The sequence below is a fragment of the Poecilia latipinna genome, unplaced genomic scaffold (assembly GCF_001443285.1).
Source record: "Poecilia latipinna isolate Pla-1442-1.1 unplaced genomic scaffold, P_latipinna-1.0 Scaffold1197, whole genome shotgun sequence".
Taxonomy (NCBI): Eukaryota; Metazoa; Chordata; class Actinopteri; order Cyprinodontiformes; family Poeciliidae; genus Poecilia; species Poecilia latipinna.
This window is the reverse complement of record NW_015113813.1, coordinates 64,317-84,729: the sequence shown is the minus strand read 5'-3', so window position 1 is coordinate 84,729 and position 20,413 is coordinate 64,317. Positions and strand designations below refer to the sequence as shown.

At 38.3% G+C, this 20,413-nt stretch overlaps 1 protein-coding gene across 2 annotated transcripts; it reads left to right on the top strand.

Moving 5' to 3' along the window:
* Positions 1-801: 801 nt before the first annotated feature.
* ulk3 (unc-51 like kinase 3) lies at positions 802-18,447 on the top strand. 2 transcript variants are annotated; one of them, XM_015053714.1, is made up of 17 exons: positions 802-889; positions 1,442-1,583; positions 1,757-1,897; positions 2,583-2,703; positions 2,925-3,020; positions 3,536-3,679; positions 5,621-5,703; positions 6,437-6,592; positions 6,730-6,835; positions 6,959-6,999; positions 8,277-8,379; positions 9,529-9,593; positions 10,380-10,458; positions 11,977-12,017; positions 15,531-15,578; positions 15,722-15,785; positions 17,421-18,447. In XM_015053714.1, exons 2-17 carry the CDS (start codon positions 1,479-1,481, stop codon positions 17,435-17,437), a joined length of 1,410 nt encoding a protein of 469 aa, XP_014909200.1. In that variant the 5' UTR covers positions 802-889; positions 1,442-1,478; the 3' UTR covers positions 17,438-18,447. The 2 variants fall into 2 exon arrangements, with proteins under 2 accessions (XP_014909200.1, XP_014909201.1); XM_015053715.1 differs by lacking the exon at positions 802-889 and having other exon boundaries at positions 1,243-1,583.
* Positions 18,448-20,413: the final 1,966 nt, after the last annotated feature.

Here is a 20,413-nt window from a genome sequence, read left to right as displayed (position 1 = left end):
AAAGACCCCGGGTGGGTTCTTACACCCGGAAAGGAACGGGAAAAAAAAAAACCTTTGTTTAAAAATTTAAAAAAAAAAAAAAAAAAAAAAAAAAAAAAAGGTTAATATTCATTCAGTAAGCCTGTGAGAAAATTAATATTGTTGCCAAAATATTAAAAATTTAAAGGAAATACTAACTGTAGTAGTTTTAGAGCATTCACGACCCTTACATAAATAAATAAAAAGCAATTACAGACATAATGCAGATATTACTTTAGATAAGAAAAAAACAATCTCCAGCAGACAAAATGCCACCACTGGCAATAAATCAATAAACATTTGTAATCAAGATCAGCGTATGCCAGTCTTGATTTTTCCCCCCTCCCCAACAATCATAGCTGATGCAGTTTAGGCTCGTTTTTGTTGTTACATTTGAGTTTATAGCTTTCACTAACCAAAATTTTTTTTATTACTTTTCTTGAGTTAGTTTTGAAAGGCTGAAGTGCTCCACAACTCTATGATAGAGAGATAGAGTTCTGGAGCTAATATTTATGTTAAATGAGTGTAAATGTCAAGAAAGGAAGGACTGAGAGTTAAAACATATGTTTACATACAAAAACATTTTTTTTTCTCAAAGAAGGGAGAGAGATAGAGGGGTATGCTGAGGAAAATGAGGATCTGACATCTGAGAGAGCTCCAAGGCAAAACAAACCAACATATTACCTAATATTCCTGTGTTGTTATTGAACTTTATTCATTATAGGGTTAGATCACATTACTCTACCATCAAGCTGCAATAGCAGAGGCTTCCACTGGGGGGCAGTAACAAAGTTTGAGACGTATTTCCTCGTCAGCTGCCTGTCAGCAGCAATGTAAACATTTCATTCATGTGCGGTGGATTTGCCTACAGGTTTGTGGAAACTGTTTGAATACGTGTTACTTATTTTTCTTATTAACCACGAAACGTTATGAGTACTTCAGTTGTATTTAAAGGTAGCTAGAGACTTAAAACACTGGTGTTGTGTATTTCAGTGGTATTGCAGTCAGTGGTGTATATTAGCTAGCTATAGTTTGGGTAGCCAGCACAGCAACAGCAACAGCTGAAACAGATTTAGTTTTATAAGTAGCCCGTCTGCTGTTTTCTTGTTTCAAAGACTTTAACACGCGTCTCTAAATCGTATACATGTTTTATGCTTTCGAGCTACATGAAGCAACAGCTATTAGCAGTTAAAGTAACTTAGGATATTGGATACCTGTGTACACAGATGAATCAGTGCTGCTAAATGATAAGGAGGGGACATTAAACCTATGATGTAAATGAGCTATAAACCAAGTGATTATGACAATTTAACCAGTATAAAGCAGAGAGATGTGGATAAGCTGTTGATCTCACCCTCCAAATAAAGGTTGAAAGACCAGTGTATATAATAGTTAACAGCAACATGTTGACTTTGCATCACAGAAGTGACTGTGGGAACCTCTGATGTTGCTCTGTGAGCATGGCCTCAACCTCCAGTTTTGCCCCTCCAAAACTAGCAGACTTCATCCTGACAGAGCGCCTGGGCAGCGGCACGTATGCTACTGTCTACAAAGCCTACAGAAAGGTGAGTTTAGGAAAGAGGAAACGGAAGCCTTTCTGTATGTCTATGTAAGTTAAATGTTTCTTCTTCTTATTATTATTTTTTTTGAGATTTTCAAGTTTTCTGTTTTGATTTGACTTGATGGTCTTTACAACTTTTAAAGAGTGATATCTAAGCTCTTCATTGTGATCTAACAGGGGAACAGTCGAGAAGTGGTGGCAGTGAAAGTTGTAGGGAAGAAAACTCTCAACAAGGCCTCAACAGAAAACCTTCTCACGGAGATTGAAATCTTGAAGACTGTGCGTCATCCTCATATAGTCCAACTCAAAGACTTCCAGGTATGTGCTTGTAGAACAATTGCTTTGTAATCACACATCCAATTTTAGCATGTGAAAGTATGCTTTGTACTTTTACACAATAGAGTGTACAATCTTACTCGTCAAGCACCCTTGTGTTGCTGTACAGCAAAATGGTGAGGTTTGAATATCTAACATTCTTTTTTTGAATGTCATATATCACCAATTTACAGCTTTTTCTTTTCAGATGTGGTCAGACCTTTACCTTATGATCATTTTGTTCATAACCATGTCTGAAACTCTATACATAGTAGATGGGTAAACAGTCAGGAGTGACTTTTGGATAGAGTGATTAATTATTAACATAATCTTTCGACATCAGAGAACACATAAAATTTTAAAGACTGTAGAAACAAAACATTTTATTACCTGACGACGTTTGTTCTCACAAGTTGCACCTATAATTACCTGAATGGTCAGGTTGTATAGACTCTACTGAAGCTACCTATCCTAGACATGCATAGGTCATGTTGTGGCCCTTTTCTTCACCTTTTTATCGTTGATTTATCCATCAATTGTTTCATTATCCAGGGGGAGAAGAGTGTTTCCAATTGAGACACTATTTATGCTCACTCACGTTGTTATGATGTGAGTGCTGAAAGTTGCAATAAGAAGATTTCAGACCTCACAGCTAATCTTTAATATTTTTCTTCTCTTTTTTTTTCAGTGGGATGCGGAGAACATCTATTTAATCCTGGAATGGTGTTCAGGTGGAGATCTCTCCCGATTTATTCGCAGTCGCAGGATTTTACCTGAGAGTGTGGCTCGGCGCTTCCTGCAGCAGATAGGTAAGGCATTCCAAGTTTAAACAAGTCATATTTTCAAATGTTGCACACATTAAGCCCAACCATGTAAAGAAATATGGTTTGAAACTTTTTCTTTTTTCTGCTATTAATATATTTTAATTATTTTGCATGATTTGTTTAAAATGTATACTTTTCTTTTTAGAGCCAGTAGCATTTCTGACCATGTCTTTTTATGTGACGTTTACATATTTGTGCACAAACAGCCTGCGCTCTTCAGTTTCTTCATGAACGGAATATCTCACACTTGGATTTGAAGCCCCAGAATATTCTACTGAGCGGCTCGGTCCTCAAACTGGCAGGTGATCTCATTCCCACCCAAAAAACTGAACACAAACCCTTATGAATTTACTACACAGACAATTAATAGAAGCTATCCCTTGCAAAAGCATGTAGATTCTTTGATCATTTTTACCTTTATGCAGGTTAAAACGACAAACCTCAGCGTGTTTTGTTGGGATTATAAGGAATAACGATGAAACTGACAGGCGGAAATTATGTGTTGACAGGGCAACTGTACATTCCACAAATCTGACTTTAATAGAAGAGTTTCAAGAAGAAAGCCATTGTTTAAATGAAAATCACTGGATATTTAAAGTATTTTTTCTTTTTAGCAGTCTAAAGTTTGCCACAAGCCTTGTAGCGGACACATCAAATATGTGGAATAACTTCTCTCTAACACAGCATGCAGTATTTATTTGTAATATGTGAACACATTACAGGAGTAATACTTTTCAAGTAATACTTTTGCAAAGGACTGTACAAGCGTCATTGTTTATGGAGAACATATTGCTTAATATTTTGACTTGCTGTCTAGATTTTGGGTTTGCCCAGTACATGTCACCGTGGGATGAGAAGTGTGTGCTGAGAGGCTCTCCTCTCTACATGGCTCCTGAGATGGTGTGCCGACGCCAGTATGACTCCAGAGTGGATCTGTGGTCAGTCGGCGTCATTCTTTACGGTGAGTGCTTTTTGAAAAATCTCTTTTGAAATCCTCCAAGATGAAGAACGCACGTCTTCAGATTAGCCATTTACACTATCTTCATTCGCTAACGTGAATTTATATACACCGCTCAGGTCTTGAGCTATGGAGTGTGAGCCCCCTCTAATGGCTATTAATAACAACCTGACAGGGCTGCCTTTTCGCAAGAAAAGATTAATCACACGAGTGGACCTGCCGGCTCGAAGGAGCGCGCTCAGTAGGTCAGAACAGAATTGCACCATTAATCATGTAATGGCAGGCTGGTGAAGGGCCCTTTATAGGATTAGTATTACAGTAATAAAGTCATAATGTTGCAGTCACAAACTAGACTATTTCCGTTGATTGGAGCTCTTGACATCAGATTGTGTTTGGAAATTAGAATTTTTCAGGTAGCTCAAACACAACTCACTACTCAGTTCAATTTCTTTTATGCAACATCTAAAAAATTTGCACTTTCACATCAATCTATCGAACTTAGTTAGTTATCTCCTCTGCATTATTGCATTTAGTGATTTTCCAGTTGGAGAAGCAATGATTTGAATGAGCACCACAGGATGATTAACAATTAGCAGCCAGTCAGTGCCGCTTGGGACTATTCCTGTTTTCAAATGTTAAACATTCAACATACTGTGGAAACTGGTTAGAATAGAGAGAGGAAATGAAGTGTGACCAATTTGCACTCTGAGAACAGGTACATGTAAAAGATGTAATACAGTAGATGACCTTAAAGGGGTAATACGCAGGTAAGTTCTTTGGTCTCAACTTTTCCCTGTTATAAAGGCCAATTTTGTTTACAAGACTTCACAACTCATTTTCTTTGTTGTTTCATACAGAAGACATATTTGTTGTATTATTCCATTATTGTTATGTCACTTGAAAATGGTGTCAAAACAACAATCGCAATAACTTCTGGGACCATTTATTGTCCATCAAAATTTGTTATTGAGACAGACCTATTAATACAATAAATGACCTTAGGAAGTATTAGGAGGAGCAACTAAAGCCAGCTTTTACAACAGTTTACAGATATTTTATTAAACTAAGCAAATTTTCTCTTCATGGAAGTTCTTTCTTTTAAACAATATAATACATTTTCTGGTGGAAGAGGGAGTACTTCACTCAATCATGTGCAAAAACACAATTGTGTACACAAACACCCACACTCAAATCAGCAGCATATCTTGAGGGAAAAAGTCAGAGGCACTTAAACAAAAGCTGCAAGCTGTTTGATTAATATTTCACTGCTTGTTCTTCATGGAGACTCAGACAGTTAGCATTGATTTGAACTGAGGTTTAAAATGTTATGTACTGTATAAAGGTCTAAAGCCTCATTTACAGTGCCTTGCAAAAGTCTTCATATCCCATAAACCTCACATTTTTTTTACATTCTAGCCACAAATTTCAGTGTTTATTAGGATTTTATTTCTTAAACCAACATAAAAAAAAGCCATTAGCTGGTCAGAGTTCATGGGAGAAGGGATGGAGTTAATATGACACAGGAAAATTGCGATAGAAAACCTACCAGAGGTGCAGGAGACTTGAGGCCGAGGCGGAGGTTACAAAGACCTTAAAGGGGTCATATCATTCAAAATTCACATATTGCACATTTTCGTATTTCCATTTTGGTCTCTACTGCTCGCAAAAACAGCCCATGCGCTCAAAACTGGCAAGAAGTTAATGCTTTTTGGTGTCTGGAAAATTTAGATTTAAAATGACAGGAGATCCTAAAACAGTTAATTCTGAAAGTAGCTTAAGATACAGAGGAGGGGAGCATAATGCTAAAACTCCATAATAGTACTGTTCATTTTACATTTAAAGTTGCTGACAGATAATATCAGCTTGATATCATTCATTTAGTTTGATTTGAAGAGGAATCTATCCCCATCAGTAAATTTCTCTCCATTATTTTTGTACACACAGAGGCTCTGTTTGGACGAGCTCCATTTGCATCAAAGTCATATGCTGAACTGGAGGAGAAAATACGAAGCAATCAACCAGTCGAGGTAAACATTTACAATTTAAACTAATTGCAGTCAGTTCTGCTCCTCCAAACAGTGCCAGATTTTAACATTGTACAAGTAAAGTTGTTTTTAAATTGCATTTAATTTCTTAATCCGATATACAGACATAATCAGGCTGAGTAGGAATGAGAGAAATTAAAATGTCCTACAGGCATCAGTGTAGTCATGTTTGAAGCTTCTTTCTTGTCAATCTGCCTTTATACCACTAGATGGCAGAGTTTTTATATTTGTGGAGGGCTGGTTCCATCCCTTACATTTAGAAAGCCTGTTTGGGATAACATGAAGAAGAGAATTGCGTACAGAGATATGATGTTCAAAACTATTTGTATGAATGTTTATCATGTATCTTTTCAGATTTGTGTTGTACAAAATATTTTTTTAAACAAAAAGGTTATTTCTGTTTATGATTTCTGTTACATACAAAATAAGCCCTGTTTGAATTAGGCATTGGGAAGTTCCACCTGTGTTTACTTTTGATGAACAAGTGCTTTCATGCCAACTGAATTCCCAAGTCAAGCATTAGGCTTTGACTTGTGGAATCACATTAGAGCATTGTGCATTATCCAGGGATCCACATTGACTCTAAAGGTCATCTTTTGCCAGAACGTAGAGATGTGGGACACAAGGTTGTGTGCTAACAAAGCACTGTCCTTTCTTTTCTTGGATCATCCTGCAAATTGCGCGCAACATAATAAGGTTGTGTTTTGTGCATTAGCTCCCTCCCGGCGCCCGAGTCTCCAAGGACTGCAGAGACCTTCTGTTGAGGCTGCTCGAGCGAAATCCAGATGCCCGGATCACCTTTGAGGAGTTCTTCACTCACCCTTTTTTGGATATGGAGCACATGCCAAGCGCAGACAGCATAGTGAAAGCAGTAAGAGAAGGAGAAGGCATCAGCTTGTGGACTAACTAGCACCACAAACACTACAGGTCGATTATTATTTTACGTAGTTTTAATAGATCACACTGACAGATGTTTTTTTTTTTTTTTTTTCTCTTTGGTATTTTAAGAAAGAGCTGGTGCTGCGGGCCGTGCAGAAGGACCAGGAGGGGGAGCACTCCGAAGCACTGTCTTTCTACTGCAGTGCCCTCGAGCACTTCGTCCCCGCCATTCACTGTAAGGGCAAGATATACTTTCATATCCTGTCTGTAGCTTATCTCCTACACAGCACTTTCTTTGCACAAACAAAATAAACTGAGAAGGAATGCTCATTCTGAAATATTTCCTCTTCTTCCTTAGATGAGACAGACCGACAGCGCAAAGATGCCCTCAGGCAGAAGGTAGGCCTAAAGGAACTTTTCATATTTGTAGCATGAATAAGTTCTGCAAATAATTTTTATGTCAGTCACATAATCTCAGAGTTAATCTAAAGGATTAAACAAGGAGAAGATTTATGTAGGAGCAAAGATAATTTAACTAAGATTATAAAAAGAATCATAGTGAGCTTGTAGGCAATAATTTTAAAGTAGTTGTGCTCAAGCGAAAGCATATTTACTAATGATTTAATTAAGCAAAACAAATGCACAAACAAAAAAGCAGAACAGAAGATAGTAATTCTAATATTACTTTAAAAAACAGTGCCAAAAGGAGGCAGTGTTGTGACTAACTTTCAAAATAACAATCTGAAGCTGATTATAGTCTAAATTTATCAATATTTTATTTATCTCTCAACATCCTAGAGAAATAAACTCAGACTAGTTTTAAGTTCAAATGCATAATGGTAATGTTGGGGAAAGAAATACAAAGTTAGATGAATCTCAAGTTTTGGAGTCACTTCGATTGCTCAGGTTTCAGCAACAAAAACATGACTAGAGAAAGAATTAAGCACCATATCATGGTTTTAAATAACAAATGAATGAACAGCAAACCTCCAATGTTTGGAAGAAAGGCAAAAATTATATTTCTGCAGCAAAGCAAGATAAATGTAATAAAATAAATGTGTTCAACCAAAACACTTTACAGAACCCAGAGCTTTACAGAGCTTTTTCTCTTGGCAGTGTGTTATTCTTGGGAAGGAGTTGTCATGACAACCAATCGGAGGCAGTCTTGGGGTAGCCCAAGAGATTTATCACATTTGACAGCTAATAATAACTTGGATTCTATTACTTTTTCTAAAACACATTCTTTAGCCTGAGATAGAGAAAAAATATCCAGAGTATATTACTCTTTTCAAAATAGTATGCAGTTACTAGGCCTGTCTCCACTCTTTTTCAAGCATCACTCACTATTTAAAGTTAAGCAAGGATTATTTTAAATATTTTGCGTTTGTTTTTTTGTTTTTTTCCTGAATTGATAAAATGACATCAGAGTGATGTTGACATATGATGGCATTCAAACAAATTTCTTTTTTTGAGCACAAAAAGCTGTTGAGGTTTTAAAACATTTGTGTTTCAGAGATTTTTGTCCACCTGTGTCAAAGAACAGAGTATCGTAAAGCCAGTTATGATATGTTGCTGAACACTACAAATAACAACAATATGCTTCCTCTGTCCGTTCTTTTTAGTGGCAAAAATGTTTTGTTGATCAAATAAAGTCATTGTAAGGGTTCAACCCACAGGTGAGGCAGTATGTGTCGAGAGCTGAGGAACTGAAAGCCCTTCTCGCTTCGGACAACAAGCGGAGCTTCGAAGAGGCTAAGACATCCAGAGATGTTCTCAGAGGTAAAGAGCGAACCCCTTGTCTTTGTTTCCAAATAGTTCTTAAATCTTTTTTTCCAGAAGGCTTATCCATGTGGGTAGCTCCAAATTTCATATTCATTCAAGTGAAACTTATTGGTAAAAGTCTCAGTCCGTATTGATGTTAAACAACATTGTGGATACTGACAGTTGTTTTCTATAATGAACCCTGGAGGTTCCTGGGTTTTTCTTTACCATCCTAACTAATATCCTTTTATTGGTTGTGATAGTTTGGGTCAGATGATTGACATTTAGGCACAGTGTTCCAGCAAGTCAATGATTCCTGTCACTCAACAAATGTGGTTTTGCAATGGACAAGGCATGCTAACGTTTAGTGTCTAGAAGGCCACAACCGCAGTGCCTTTGCTTTTGCTCTAAAATACATGCCAAGAGGACTGGCCCCAAAATTGTGCCAGGATCTTATTATTGACTGCAAAGAAAATGTGGTTTAGAGTTGCTTTAGAACCATAATAAATGGAACATTGACCAACATATTCAACGTTTATTGATGATCTTAATGATGGCACTACTCAAAATGTAATATTTGTAATCTGTAATATTTCACTGCCTTTTCAATAATTGGCTGTGTATTGTTTCTATGACTTCTTAATATTGTGTTTTTAATATGTAAAGCACTTTGAACTGCCTTCTTGCTGAAATTTACTGTACAGACAAACTTGACTGATTTATTGTTATCTCAGGAACTTCCTAAGGGGCAATTTGTTTGTGTGCAGAAGTGTGGAGAAAATCTGCACTACATTCAAATTTTGGAACCCAGTTATTTATTTATTTATTTTTTTTGCAAGAATCACTGAGATTGTGTATCTTCTGTTTATTCCACCCTTGAAACAGTTATTAGACCTGAGAACAGTTCAAACCATCAAATTAATGGGATATTGATGACATTTAATACTGTATATAAACTACTGACTGGATGCACTGTTTTTTTCTGCTTTTTTAATGTTGCTAATTTATTCAAATCAAGAATCCTTGGCGTTTTCAGCAGTCCTTTTACTTACAGTATGCTACAGTAAGTAGCTTACTGTAGTTTTCTGTGAGCTGTAAGCTACTATTTTTTCTTCATAGGCACTATTACTGAATTTAGAAATTTATTTTATTTTTTATTTTTTATAGAAATGTCTAAAGACCAACCTCGTCTCCTGGCTGCCTTGGAGATGGCCTCTACAGCTATTGCCAAGGTTAGACACTAAGAGACGACGTCAATGGCTTTTGAAGAATGTTCTTGTTGGTGTCACTGGGAATAGACTAAAAACATTTTCTATACCAATAAAAGATAGAAACATTTTTCCCCAGAAAGTTAGGAAGCAATACATCCACTATTAAGACAGCTGTCCGAGGCTCCTTTTCAGGCAGTAACTCCTACGAAAATGTGTTCTGTTCCACTTTGTTTTAATAAAATACTACATGTTTAATTTACTGCTGAAGACAAAATAAAAAAGAATCCACAGAAAAATTATTTAGCATTTTAATTTTATAAAATGCTCCTGAGTACTTTAAACTTGGCGAGTTTGACCCACAATTCAAAAAGTTTGGACACAACTGCTGTAGTATAGCTAACTCAGGGGCATTCAGTTTACTTGTTCGTTAATTTTTGCAGGTAGTTGGTTGTACATAGCGTTTTACTACCACATATCAGAATAAAGGTGACTAAATATAAATGCACACCACACTTTTTAGAGTTTCTTCAGTAAGAACGTCTGAATATGATCCTTATGATTTTGCTCTATCCCTTATGCATTTCGAATGAAATACATTGAGGTCTGTATTTGCAAAGCAACAAAGTATGAAAATGTTCAGCAGTGTGTGAATACTTTTCCAACAGTTTCACCATGTTGTTCTTACAAACTGAACCTTTAGAAAACCAAGAATGAATAAATGAGTAATGTGACTTTTATGGGACTTGTTTATTGTGATAATTGGGCAGTATCAAATCAGGTACTGATCATCTGAATCTGCTTCCATAGGAGGAGAATGAATCAGATGATCTGGAAGCTTTGGATATGTACCAGCAATGCTTAGGAGAGCTACTGTTGGCATTAGCAGGTAACCAAATGCTTTTATTGCATAATGTTCAGAATTTAATGCAATATTCCATATTGACCTTAGTTTTATTACTGAGGCACTGCACTGATGTCAAAGGTAAGTTCAGGAACATTTTAGGAAGCAATGGAAGAAATGTACACTGTTTTATATTCCCAAAATGTATCATTCAATCTGCATTCTGAGAATGAGCCTAGTGAGCGGAGAAGGGTTGAAAAACGTATTATGATATTTGATATTATACTACGAAATATTGGCGAACAAGTGTCATTTTATTTTTAAGTAGTTATGAGGCAGGTGGCGAAATTTAAATTCTGCTGCACAAGTTACTCAACATGTTGTTGCTAGGTAACCAAAGAATGAATGAGTGAGTGAGTTGATGCCACTCATCATGCTTAGCTTAGCGTGAGAGGTTGATTGGCTAAAGCCTGTCCTCTGCCTACATCCCCCAGAATGCTGTGCGATTCTGGATCAGAGTTCAGTGAATATTCTCTAAACTAAATATTGAATATTCCAACAGACGTATTTTCTATTGATTTTGATTACGGGTCTATTGCAGTATATATTACTGATTTATTGTCCAGCTTTAGAGCGGGGAAGGGCTGCCTTGTTAGAGGTGAAGTTACAAATTTGCTAAACAATGTGGTACTACAGAAATCATATGTAGACAGGAAGAGGCGAAACTTCAAATGCGGGATTAGATCACCAAGAAGGAGTAATGAAGATTTGGAGTCTTTTAAGTGACAGACGTGGGAGTAACTGAAGACACTCCAGCAACTCACTCTGTGGCTTGGCGTCCATTAGGCCTGGTTCATGAGCTCATCTCGGAGATCAGCCTAATGGAAGAGGTGGAACAGAGTCATCCAGATGTGGCTTTGAGCTGGGATGAGACCGGCTGCCAGTGCCCTGTGTGTGGTATGAAAGTCCTGCCATCTGCTTCCACTTCAGACACCATATTTCAACTGTGTGTGTTACTGAAACCTGGAGACAAACAAAAACTATTATCCCAGTTGCCACAACTTTATTGCTTAAATGTGTTTAGGGGATGAAACTGGAGAAACTCTTTATGTAAGCAGGACTATAACATCAAATTAGATGTGCTAAGAAAGGTCTCCAGGTTGTCTATGGAGAAGCAATTCCTGTTTCCCCCACTGTCCGGGCACGTCATTGTGCAGCAGATTCCACCACAGTGATTGTTGGGAGAAAACATTGGTTCTTTGTTCACCCAAAAGCTCTTTGCTGTGCAGCCCCCCAGTGCACCTCCCTGCCACAGAGCCCTCCTCCTTTTTCTCCTCTTTCTGCCACTCTACCCTCCAGCACAACCGACTGTGAAAACAATGGCCTAGATTAGAACAATTTCCACTTCTTCAGCCTCCAGTCAACACGCTAGTGAAATCCAATCTAGTAGTTCGCCTCTTCTTGAACAAAAGTGATTAGGTACTAGACTCCCCTCCTATTTTAGTTTCATTATTTCTCTGCTCTTTTTGTTGTTTTTTTTATCTCCCTCTCTACTTGATGCAGCTGAGCCCCAGGGTCGCAGGAGAGAGCTGCTCCACAGTGAGGTGAGTGGGTGAAGAAACGGTTCTACTTTTCGCTGATAACCATCACATGAACCATATTTGTTTTCCTCAACATTCAGGAGGGAGGAAAACAACATAAGTCATCCTCCATAATTATTATCACACATTTGCATCAATCTCTTCTCTATGATTTTAAATATTTATGTTAACTATGTGTGAAAGCAATCATAGTTGCTTGCCTAAACTAAATTGTACAATTATGGACAATATTGCACATCCGTGAAGTGAGTTATTCAGGTAATTAAGTTTCACAACTCAGGAACTTTATTGTTTTTTCTAAGCATGATTGCTCTAATCAGGTTGTGTTTTGTCACCGCAAACCAAACAAAACAGACAGACAACAGCAACCATAAACCGTAGAGGCCTTCACATTTAAGAAGATGTAGGAAACAAAATAAATAAATAAATTGCTGTTTAGGCTTAATAATCGTCAGCAAGGCAGAAATATTCAATTCAATTCGATTTTTGTTGGAAAATTGCAGCAAAGAGTGGCTTCTTAGGATCACTGAGTCCCCATAGCAACCATTACATGTCAAATCAAGGCAGTTCACAGTGCTTCACATGATAAAAACATCACACAATAACCAACTATGAAACAAGCATCAGACATTACGTTTTGTCAAATGCCATCATCAAAATCATCAAGAATAATCATCATTAATTAGACATCAGATGTATTGATAAATGTTCCAGTTGTTTTTAATCAAAGGCAGCTCTAAACAGGTGGGGTTTAGCCTTGATTTAAAGTAACTCAGTGTTTCGGCTGTTTTGCAGTTTTCTGGAAGTTTGTTCCAGATTTGTATGTATCTACATATCATACATGTGAGAAGTGATGCAAAAAAAAAAAAAAAAACCCTGAAAACATGTGTTGTTGGAAAATACAGACTTTATGTGGAACTTTTTGCTTTGATTAGATAAGGCTAAGATTGGTAATAATTCAGATCAATCACATTCATTCAAACCCCATCATTTAGTTAGACTGATACCACATAGGGTCAAATATGTTTGCAATTATAATGAACATTAATTTACCTGCTAGATGTTTAAATGCAGGAGTGCCTGCTCTAAGTTGTGCTGCGAAGACGTTACTAGAAGGTCACTTTTTCATGTGCGCGCTAAACAATAGTCACCCCACTGTTGCCAACTTATCGACTGCGTCGCTATATTTAGCAACTGTTCAAACAAAAAAATCGGTATCATCCAAAATCACATCAGGCCTTTTAGCGATTGTTGATCAGCCAGAAAACTGCAGTTGGTTCACCCCCAGTGAACACACCGTCACAAATGAATTTCATGGAGTCGGTAAAGTCTGTCAGTGAAAATGAGCCACTGTTGTTGACAGTTTCTTAAATTGAACACATTCAACTATTATGTCACATGAAAAAGTATAGGGATGGTTCATTGTTAGGCCCTTCCCTTCCAGCTAACACATATATGCCTACTAAAGTTTATTGAAGACAGTTAAAGAGACACAGCTGTCATATCAGATTTATCTTGTCAATGTAGCTTTATGAGCTACAGCTGGTTGTGTCCTATAAAAGTGAAGATACTGAAAACATGAGAAACTGTCCGTTTTTACTGTGTTGTCAGACTTCACGTGACCAAGACAAACCAAGCTATGAAAATAATGCCAGAACTCTGAGATATTTCTGAAGCAGCTAAAGTCGCCAACACCACAGCACCATGTATAATTCTCATATGGTGGAGAGAACCACCAGCTGCCATCCTCGATTTGACTCCCCAGCCAAAATTAGTAATTAGGCATGAATGACCTTTATCAGACATGTAATCAGCAAGCCAAATTTTACTCAAAAATATGACATCTCAAGCTTTTATAGCAGATCTAGAGCGTGCTAAATTTGAGTTTCCAAAACTGTTTGGCTGCGACATTATAGAGCTCTTTGGTGAGAAAATACATTTTTGTATAAATGAAGAGAAATTGAAAATTCTTAGAATCGAATGAAAAATATCAGAAAATTCTATGATTGTACATTTTGATAATCTAGAAAGACCTTCATTAGAACAGAAAACAATCCCTCAGAACCCTCAAATGAGACTTTTATTACCTGTGTAGATTTTCTGTTGATGCTCTGTAAGTGTTTTCTTTTGGGCCATTGTTTATCTAGCAGCTGAACCAACAAAACATCATATTTCACCAACAAACCCCAAAAGGGAGGGCAGGGCCCTGAGTGGGCCTCATGGACCTCCCTGTTTGAAGTTTTATGGGTGCTTGCCTTAAGTAAATTCAGATGCGGTTGTAATAATCTAATGCAGCATCGGGAGGCGGTGTACGGGAAGAGAGGGGCAAATTAAAAGCATGTGTGTTTGTTAGAACCCAAAGCAGCCGACACACGCTGCCTCAGTTTGTGTTCATAACTATTTTAGAAACTCCTTCTTTTAGAGTTTCCTATTCTGGCTCCTCATAGCTTTTTTTTGTCTTCTAGCGTCATGTTCCGCTTACACATGTAAGTCTCCCACATTTGTTGTTCTTGCTGATTAGAGAGATCCTGATTAAAGTCTTGTGGTGAGATAATGTCAGGATAGGAACCGGATCCTGAGAACCGGCGGTTAAAATGATTATTGCATCTAATGACTCTTGAAGGAACGTTGCAGAGCTCTTAGGTGTTTGCAGTTTGTTAGTTCAATCTGTAAATGCTGCTGCAGCTCAACCCAAGAAGGTTTGATGACACATGCAGGTGTCACAGAGTCAAGAACCTTCTGGATCACCAGAGGATTTATAGCAACCTGCTAACAGCTGTTTCCAGTGGCAAATGTTTAACACATGACCTATAAAAAATAACAAAGAAAAATGTGGAAAACCTTTGCAAGAGTTAAATGTCAGATTGTAATCAGTCACATTTTTGTTATGCTAAATTATTGATGCTACTCAAACTTTGGGATTTTTTTTAAAAGTGGAAGGAAAACAAATCATCTTAAATGTGTGGTGTGCACATATGTTCACCCCCTCTTACTAGTCTGATTAGTAAATATAGCAAATATAGTCCATTATATTATTTTCCTTATACTTCACAATAATGCACTACTTTATGTTGCTTTGTCACACGTACTAATAATGTAATGTAATAAATGTTTAAAAAAATATCGTTTTGCAAAGGATTGTATGTTAAACTCATTGGGCGTTTTGTTCTGACATGTGCAAATATTTAAATATAGCTTGGATATTTTAGTAAGTTGTGTTTTTTTGTCATGTGGCCTTTACTCAGTAGTAGTTTGAAAGAAGGGGAGGCCATGCAGTAAATGACCCCGGAATGGGAATCAAACCCAGAGAAAGGGCCAGCTGCACTTTCTCTGAGTCACATGCTGCCCTGATATTTGATTATATTAGATGAATTCCCCACATCTGCCTCTGGAGCCATCACTATAATAACATCAGCAAAAATTGTGCTCTCTATAAAAGTTAGAAACTGTAGTGAACACACCCTTGTTTTCAGGGCGCATAATGTTATTTATGGGAACTTTTATGTCTCCTGTCAGATAAAAAGCCTCATGGCCCGAGCTGAATACCTCAAGAAGCATATCAAGGTAAAATATACTGGTTTTACTGTCAAGCAATTATCTAAGGATAGTTACTTATTTTGACTTCTTTTTAAATGGTAATAAACTGGTTCATAGAATGCTGATGATGAACTTAACTTCAGTAGATTGTTGTTTGTCTTCATTTTCAGATGGAAGAGACTGAGAGGGATGTGTCTCTGGATCGGGAGTCTCTTGCAGAATCTGTCAGAAGCTGTGAGTTTCCCTGCTGCGCTGAGTAAACCATTTCACTAAACCAGCAGCGTTGTACTCCAGTGTTTGCAGTTACGCTGATAAGTAAAAACATAGCGGGGCTGTTAGAGGAATATGGCAAGCATTTGGTGCCACAAACTGCAATAAAATATCCTTTCATTAACGGTTTTTCCACTGGTTAAATATGAGCCATCATCGTGCTGTGTTGCTTGCCACCCTGTAAGGCGTTCAGGCTCTTTGATTTTGCTTTTGGACAGCTCTGTGCAGCTCGGTGGCTCTTGTAAAGCCCAACTTGTGAAAATGAAATATGATGCAAAGAAAGACTGACCCTTAAAACACAAACCCTTGGAGAAATAACAGCTTCTTATTTCTATTAAATACTCAGCGGCTGGATGTTGTTACATATTTTCATATGCAGCTGGACCACAGCGTCCCATTACTTGGTTTTTAATATACCTGGATCTCCACAGTGGTTACATATATAGACAAAGTCCTAATTCAGAGTATTTTCTGGGCTTAACTCCAAGATTGCTGGTGGATACCTAAAGCCCAGACAATATCCTGTTCTCAGAAATAAATTCCTCAGGAATTATGAATTTTAAAAAAAAAATAAGGAGAGGGAGCCGGGGGAGGGCACTAAGAAGTCAGCAGGCTGCTCGAGCTTTATGAAGAATGTGGCTTCTTACCCTGCCGCTGTTGTTTTAATGAAACCAAACTACAGTCGGGCTTACCAGCTGGCCTGGATCCAACAGCAGCTGCTCCAGAGTGGGTCGCAGCAACGCCCATGCCTGTCTGGTGGCCTGAGACTCCACCAGAATATGCAGCAAAATACTGAGAATCATCACACTGTAACCCTGAGTGTCTGACAGTCACTGACACTCTCCACAACAAGGAAGCTACTTCTTCATAGGGTAATGAATGAAAGTTATATTATTAGAAAGTTGAGTGGATGGAAAATATTTTGCCAAAGAATGGTGCACAAGCCACAGGGCTGACAAAAGCCTTTAGTGGAAATCTCACAAGGTGTAGACTGTTCCTTCAAGAGTCGCCACACTCAGACTCATCCAATACACGGGCTGCAACTCTCACTGCTTGTGTAAAGTCACTCCTGAACCTGGAGGGGTACGGTGAAAAAGGACTGGACTGTAGCTCACTAGTCCAAAGTTTGCATTTGATTTGAAATGTAAATTCTCACACTCTTTGGAGAAAGAGTGAAGAGTTGCTTGAAGTCCAGTGTGAAGTTTCCACACTGGACTGATCTGAGGAGTCGTGTCATCTGCTGGTGTTTGTCCACCGTGTCACTTTACAAAAATAATGCATCATTGGTCATGTGTCGTATTCTGACTAATGAACTGAATTACAGGATTTCATTAAATGTAAACCATAATCCTCAAAATCAAATGAGATAAATGCTCAGAAAGCATCACTGTGCATAACAAATTTGTATAATTAATGACTTTTTGTATAGGATTACTGAAATCAATTAACTTCTCAATGATATATCATCATCACATGATACATAATGACAAATGTGATTACCACCCTGTCCTTATGAATTACCTAAAATATGATGGGAAGCCCTTTTTATTTGGAGCGTGTGGCATTGATGAATAACACGAGTCTCCTGTTCCTTTTCAGCGTGCAGCTTGCAGTGAGCGGGGCAGCAGCAGCTGTGAAACCCAGGAATGCCCTGTGGGTCGTCCGTCAGTGTTCAGGATGGACACGGCGACCTCACCACACCAGGCCTTTGCAGGGGCCAAAGCACACCACATCCTAACCAACTGAGCACACTATCTGGGTGGGATGTGACAGCTGCCAACCAAAGGTGGACAATGTTTTGGCTGCTGCTTTAAAGGTCCCTAAACCAAATGAATTGGCAGGTAAAGGACTCAGCTTAAATGTTGTTGTTTCATTTTTAATAAGGGAGACAGGAGGGTGCTAAAGTCCTGAAAAAGTAGCTCTTGAATTTTGGATTTGCACACTGGTGAATGTGAAAGTTTCCTACCTTTTACTGTGTGTTGCTAGCGAGCCGAGCCTCAATCCCCTCCTCCAGACACACCATTGATATGTAAATTCTGGACAGCTTGTCTGACAATACCAACACTGTTATGCTAAATGAGTTAAACTGTGACCGCTGCATTAGTTATCACACGACATCTACAGGTCCTTTCAGCATGCTTAGGAGCTGCACGAAAAGCAAACACAATCAAATATGAACTGTAATGTTTAATCACTGGTGTTTAGAAATGTACTGTTAACTAGTCAGATTTGTGCAAGCCCTTCTCCATCGCCTGTACTGTGGGTCAACCACAGGCTCATCATGCTCTCATCACTGACTGAATCCTCATCAGAGGTGCGACTTCTGCTTCACTTGCACTGGCGTGTTTAGGTTTGGGTGGGGGATTTGTATCTGTATCTCACAAATCCTTCAAGGCTTCTGGTAAAGATTAACAAGTTGAACAGATATGCTGACTTCTTTTGTACGTTGGATCCAGCTGTAAAAAAATGTCCTTAAAGCGAAGATTTTTAGGCAGCTGCAATTTCCACTCTGCTGTATGGTTTGCTTTTTTTTTTTTTTTTTTTAAATAAAATACCAAACCCGTTTTTATTATGTATTTATTGGGAGACAAAACGATAATAAAGTTGCATATTATACAAAAAAAAACCCTGATCTTCAGAGTTAGTTTTTTCTTTTCTGCCCAATTGTCGATGCCATTTTAACAGTTACATTTTTAAAAGTCTTTGAAAGCAAAACTGCTGGGATCATATGCTAGAGGTAAGCATGGACTCCATGGTGTAAGCAAAGAATCCTGGAAAAACAAAGATGTTATGAGAAATTACAGAATTACAGAAAACTCGAGGCTCTAATTGGCTGTGGGTGCCATCACCGTTTGGCTCGGCTTCTTCGCTTTAATCAGGACATGAACAAGTTGCCGCCAGGAGAACTTTGGCTCCATTTGTGACCCTTATGATTTCTTTGTTGCTTAATTCTGGGAGTGCTGCCAATTTATGTTGCCCCACATAAAAAAAAAATAAAAAAAAAAGTTTTGTGAAGGCTCTTCCAGTAATACCGCCCAGAGAGACGGGGTGGGGGCATCTAGAGATGGAAAACATAACCCAGTTTTCCCCTGAACCACAACCTGCACCTCTGTGGCTCTGATTGGCCTCCATTTTGTTTCAGGTCCAATCACACCAGAAACCCCACTTTTCCTTTTCCCTGTTTGGACCTGATATCAGTGTCCTGCACAAAGACAGGTCTTTGCAGTTTGGACTGGATAACCTGGACCTCATGATCCCCACACAGAGCAGGCTGGTCATTCACTGTGCTCCAACAGCTGTCATAAATGGAACATTGTGTTCTACTGCGAGACAAGAGCCTCGAAATCCCCGGGGGTGGCTCTCACTCTGGAGCCGTGGACAGAAGAGTGTGGGTCTACGGTGTGGGGGTGGTTGGGTTGAGGGTTGTTTTAAAGGAATATTGAATAAAGATAATTTAGAAAATGGGCTCCAGCACACTGCTGCCTCTGTAACCCCCAACCCCACCAAAAACACTCAAGTCCCCAAGGCTTCTCTGGCCATGTTTGTTTTGATTTTGCTCCCAGAATTGGCTGGAGGAAGGCCAGGAGGGATTTGATGGGGGGGCTGGTTGTTTCGGAGAACCTTGGGATGCCTGGCAGTGATTAAGACAGACTGAACTGAAGACAGCCTCTGTAAACTGGATGTAATAATGCTGCTCTGTAGCTGTGAGTCACTTTAAATCACTCTCACTGTCACAGAGCCACCCCTCAGCTAAAACAAAATTAAGACAATCTGTTCAGTGCTTGGAGACACGAAACTCTGCCACCTGTTTGCTCACATGGAGCGGAATGCAAAAGGCTTCTCACAACATCAACTTATATACATTTAGTCAAACAGCTTCAAACTTCAATGTATTTGATCAAGATTTGATGCTATGGACGAACACAAAGTAACATGTTATTGTGATGGAGGCATTTCTGGCTTTCATTTCCTCATTGTTTTACAAATAAAAATCTGAAAAGTGTGGAGTGCCTGTGTATTCAGTCCCGTTTACTCTGATACCCCTAAATAAACCAGTGCAACCAGTAGCCTTCAGAACTGGTAGAGGGTATCTGTGTGTAATTTGTGGTTATTATACATGCAGCTGCTTTTGAAACCTTAAGAAGTCATATTTTGCTATTTTCAACAAGCTGGTTAGACAGCAAGCAACACTTTTCAGACTATTTTTTTAAGAAACACATTTTAAGCTTCATGGTATTTTCCTCCCACTTCACAATTACGCACTACTTAATGCTTGAGTGTCACTTAACATCAACATAATATGCATTGTAGATTTTGATTTTGAGATGGCATGACTGTGAAAAAGTACAAATAGTATAAATACTTTAATAAGGCAATATCTCAGCCTTCAAATAAATGATGGGTTTAGCGTTTATTCTTCCCCACCTGCTATTGCCCGTTCACATTTGTTCTAACAGAACAGATGTGTTGCTCACACTAAGCAGCAACACCTTATGGCTCTTTTATAGTTTGTCAATGACTTGTAGATATCTTAGAAGCTCCAAATGGCAACTCGCTTTTAAAGTGGGTCATGTTGTCGACGTCTAAAATGC

Excerpts from the sequence above, each read along its gene's own strand:
- ulk3 (XM_015053714.1), top strand. The coding sequence starts at position 1,479 with ATGGCCTCAACCTCCAGTTTTGCCCCTCCAAAACTAGCAGACTTCATC. Across the intron at positions 3,680-5,620 it reads AGTCGGCGTCATTCTTTACG|AGGCTCTGTTTGGACGAGCT; the intron begins GTGAGTGCTTTT and ends TTGTACACACAG. Across the intron at positions 6,593-6,729 it reads CAGACAGCATAGTGAAAGCA|AAAGAGCTGGTGCTGCGGGC; the intron begins GTAAGAGAAGGA and ends TGGTATTTTAAG.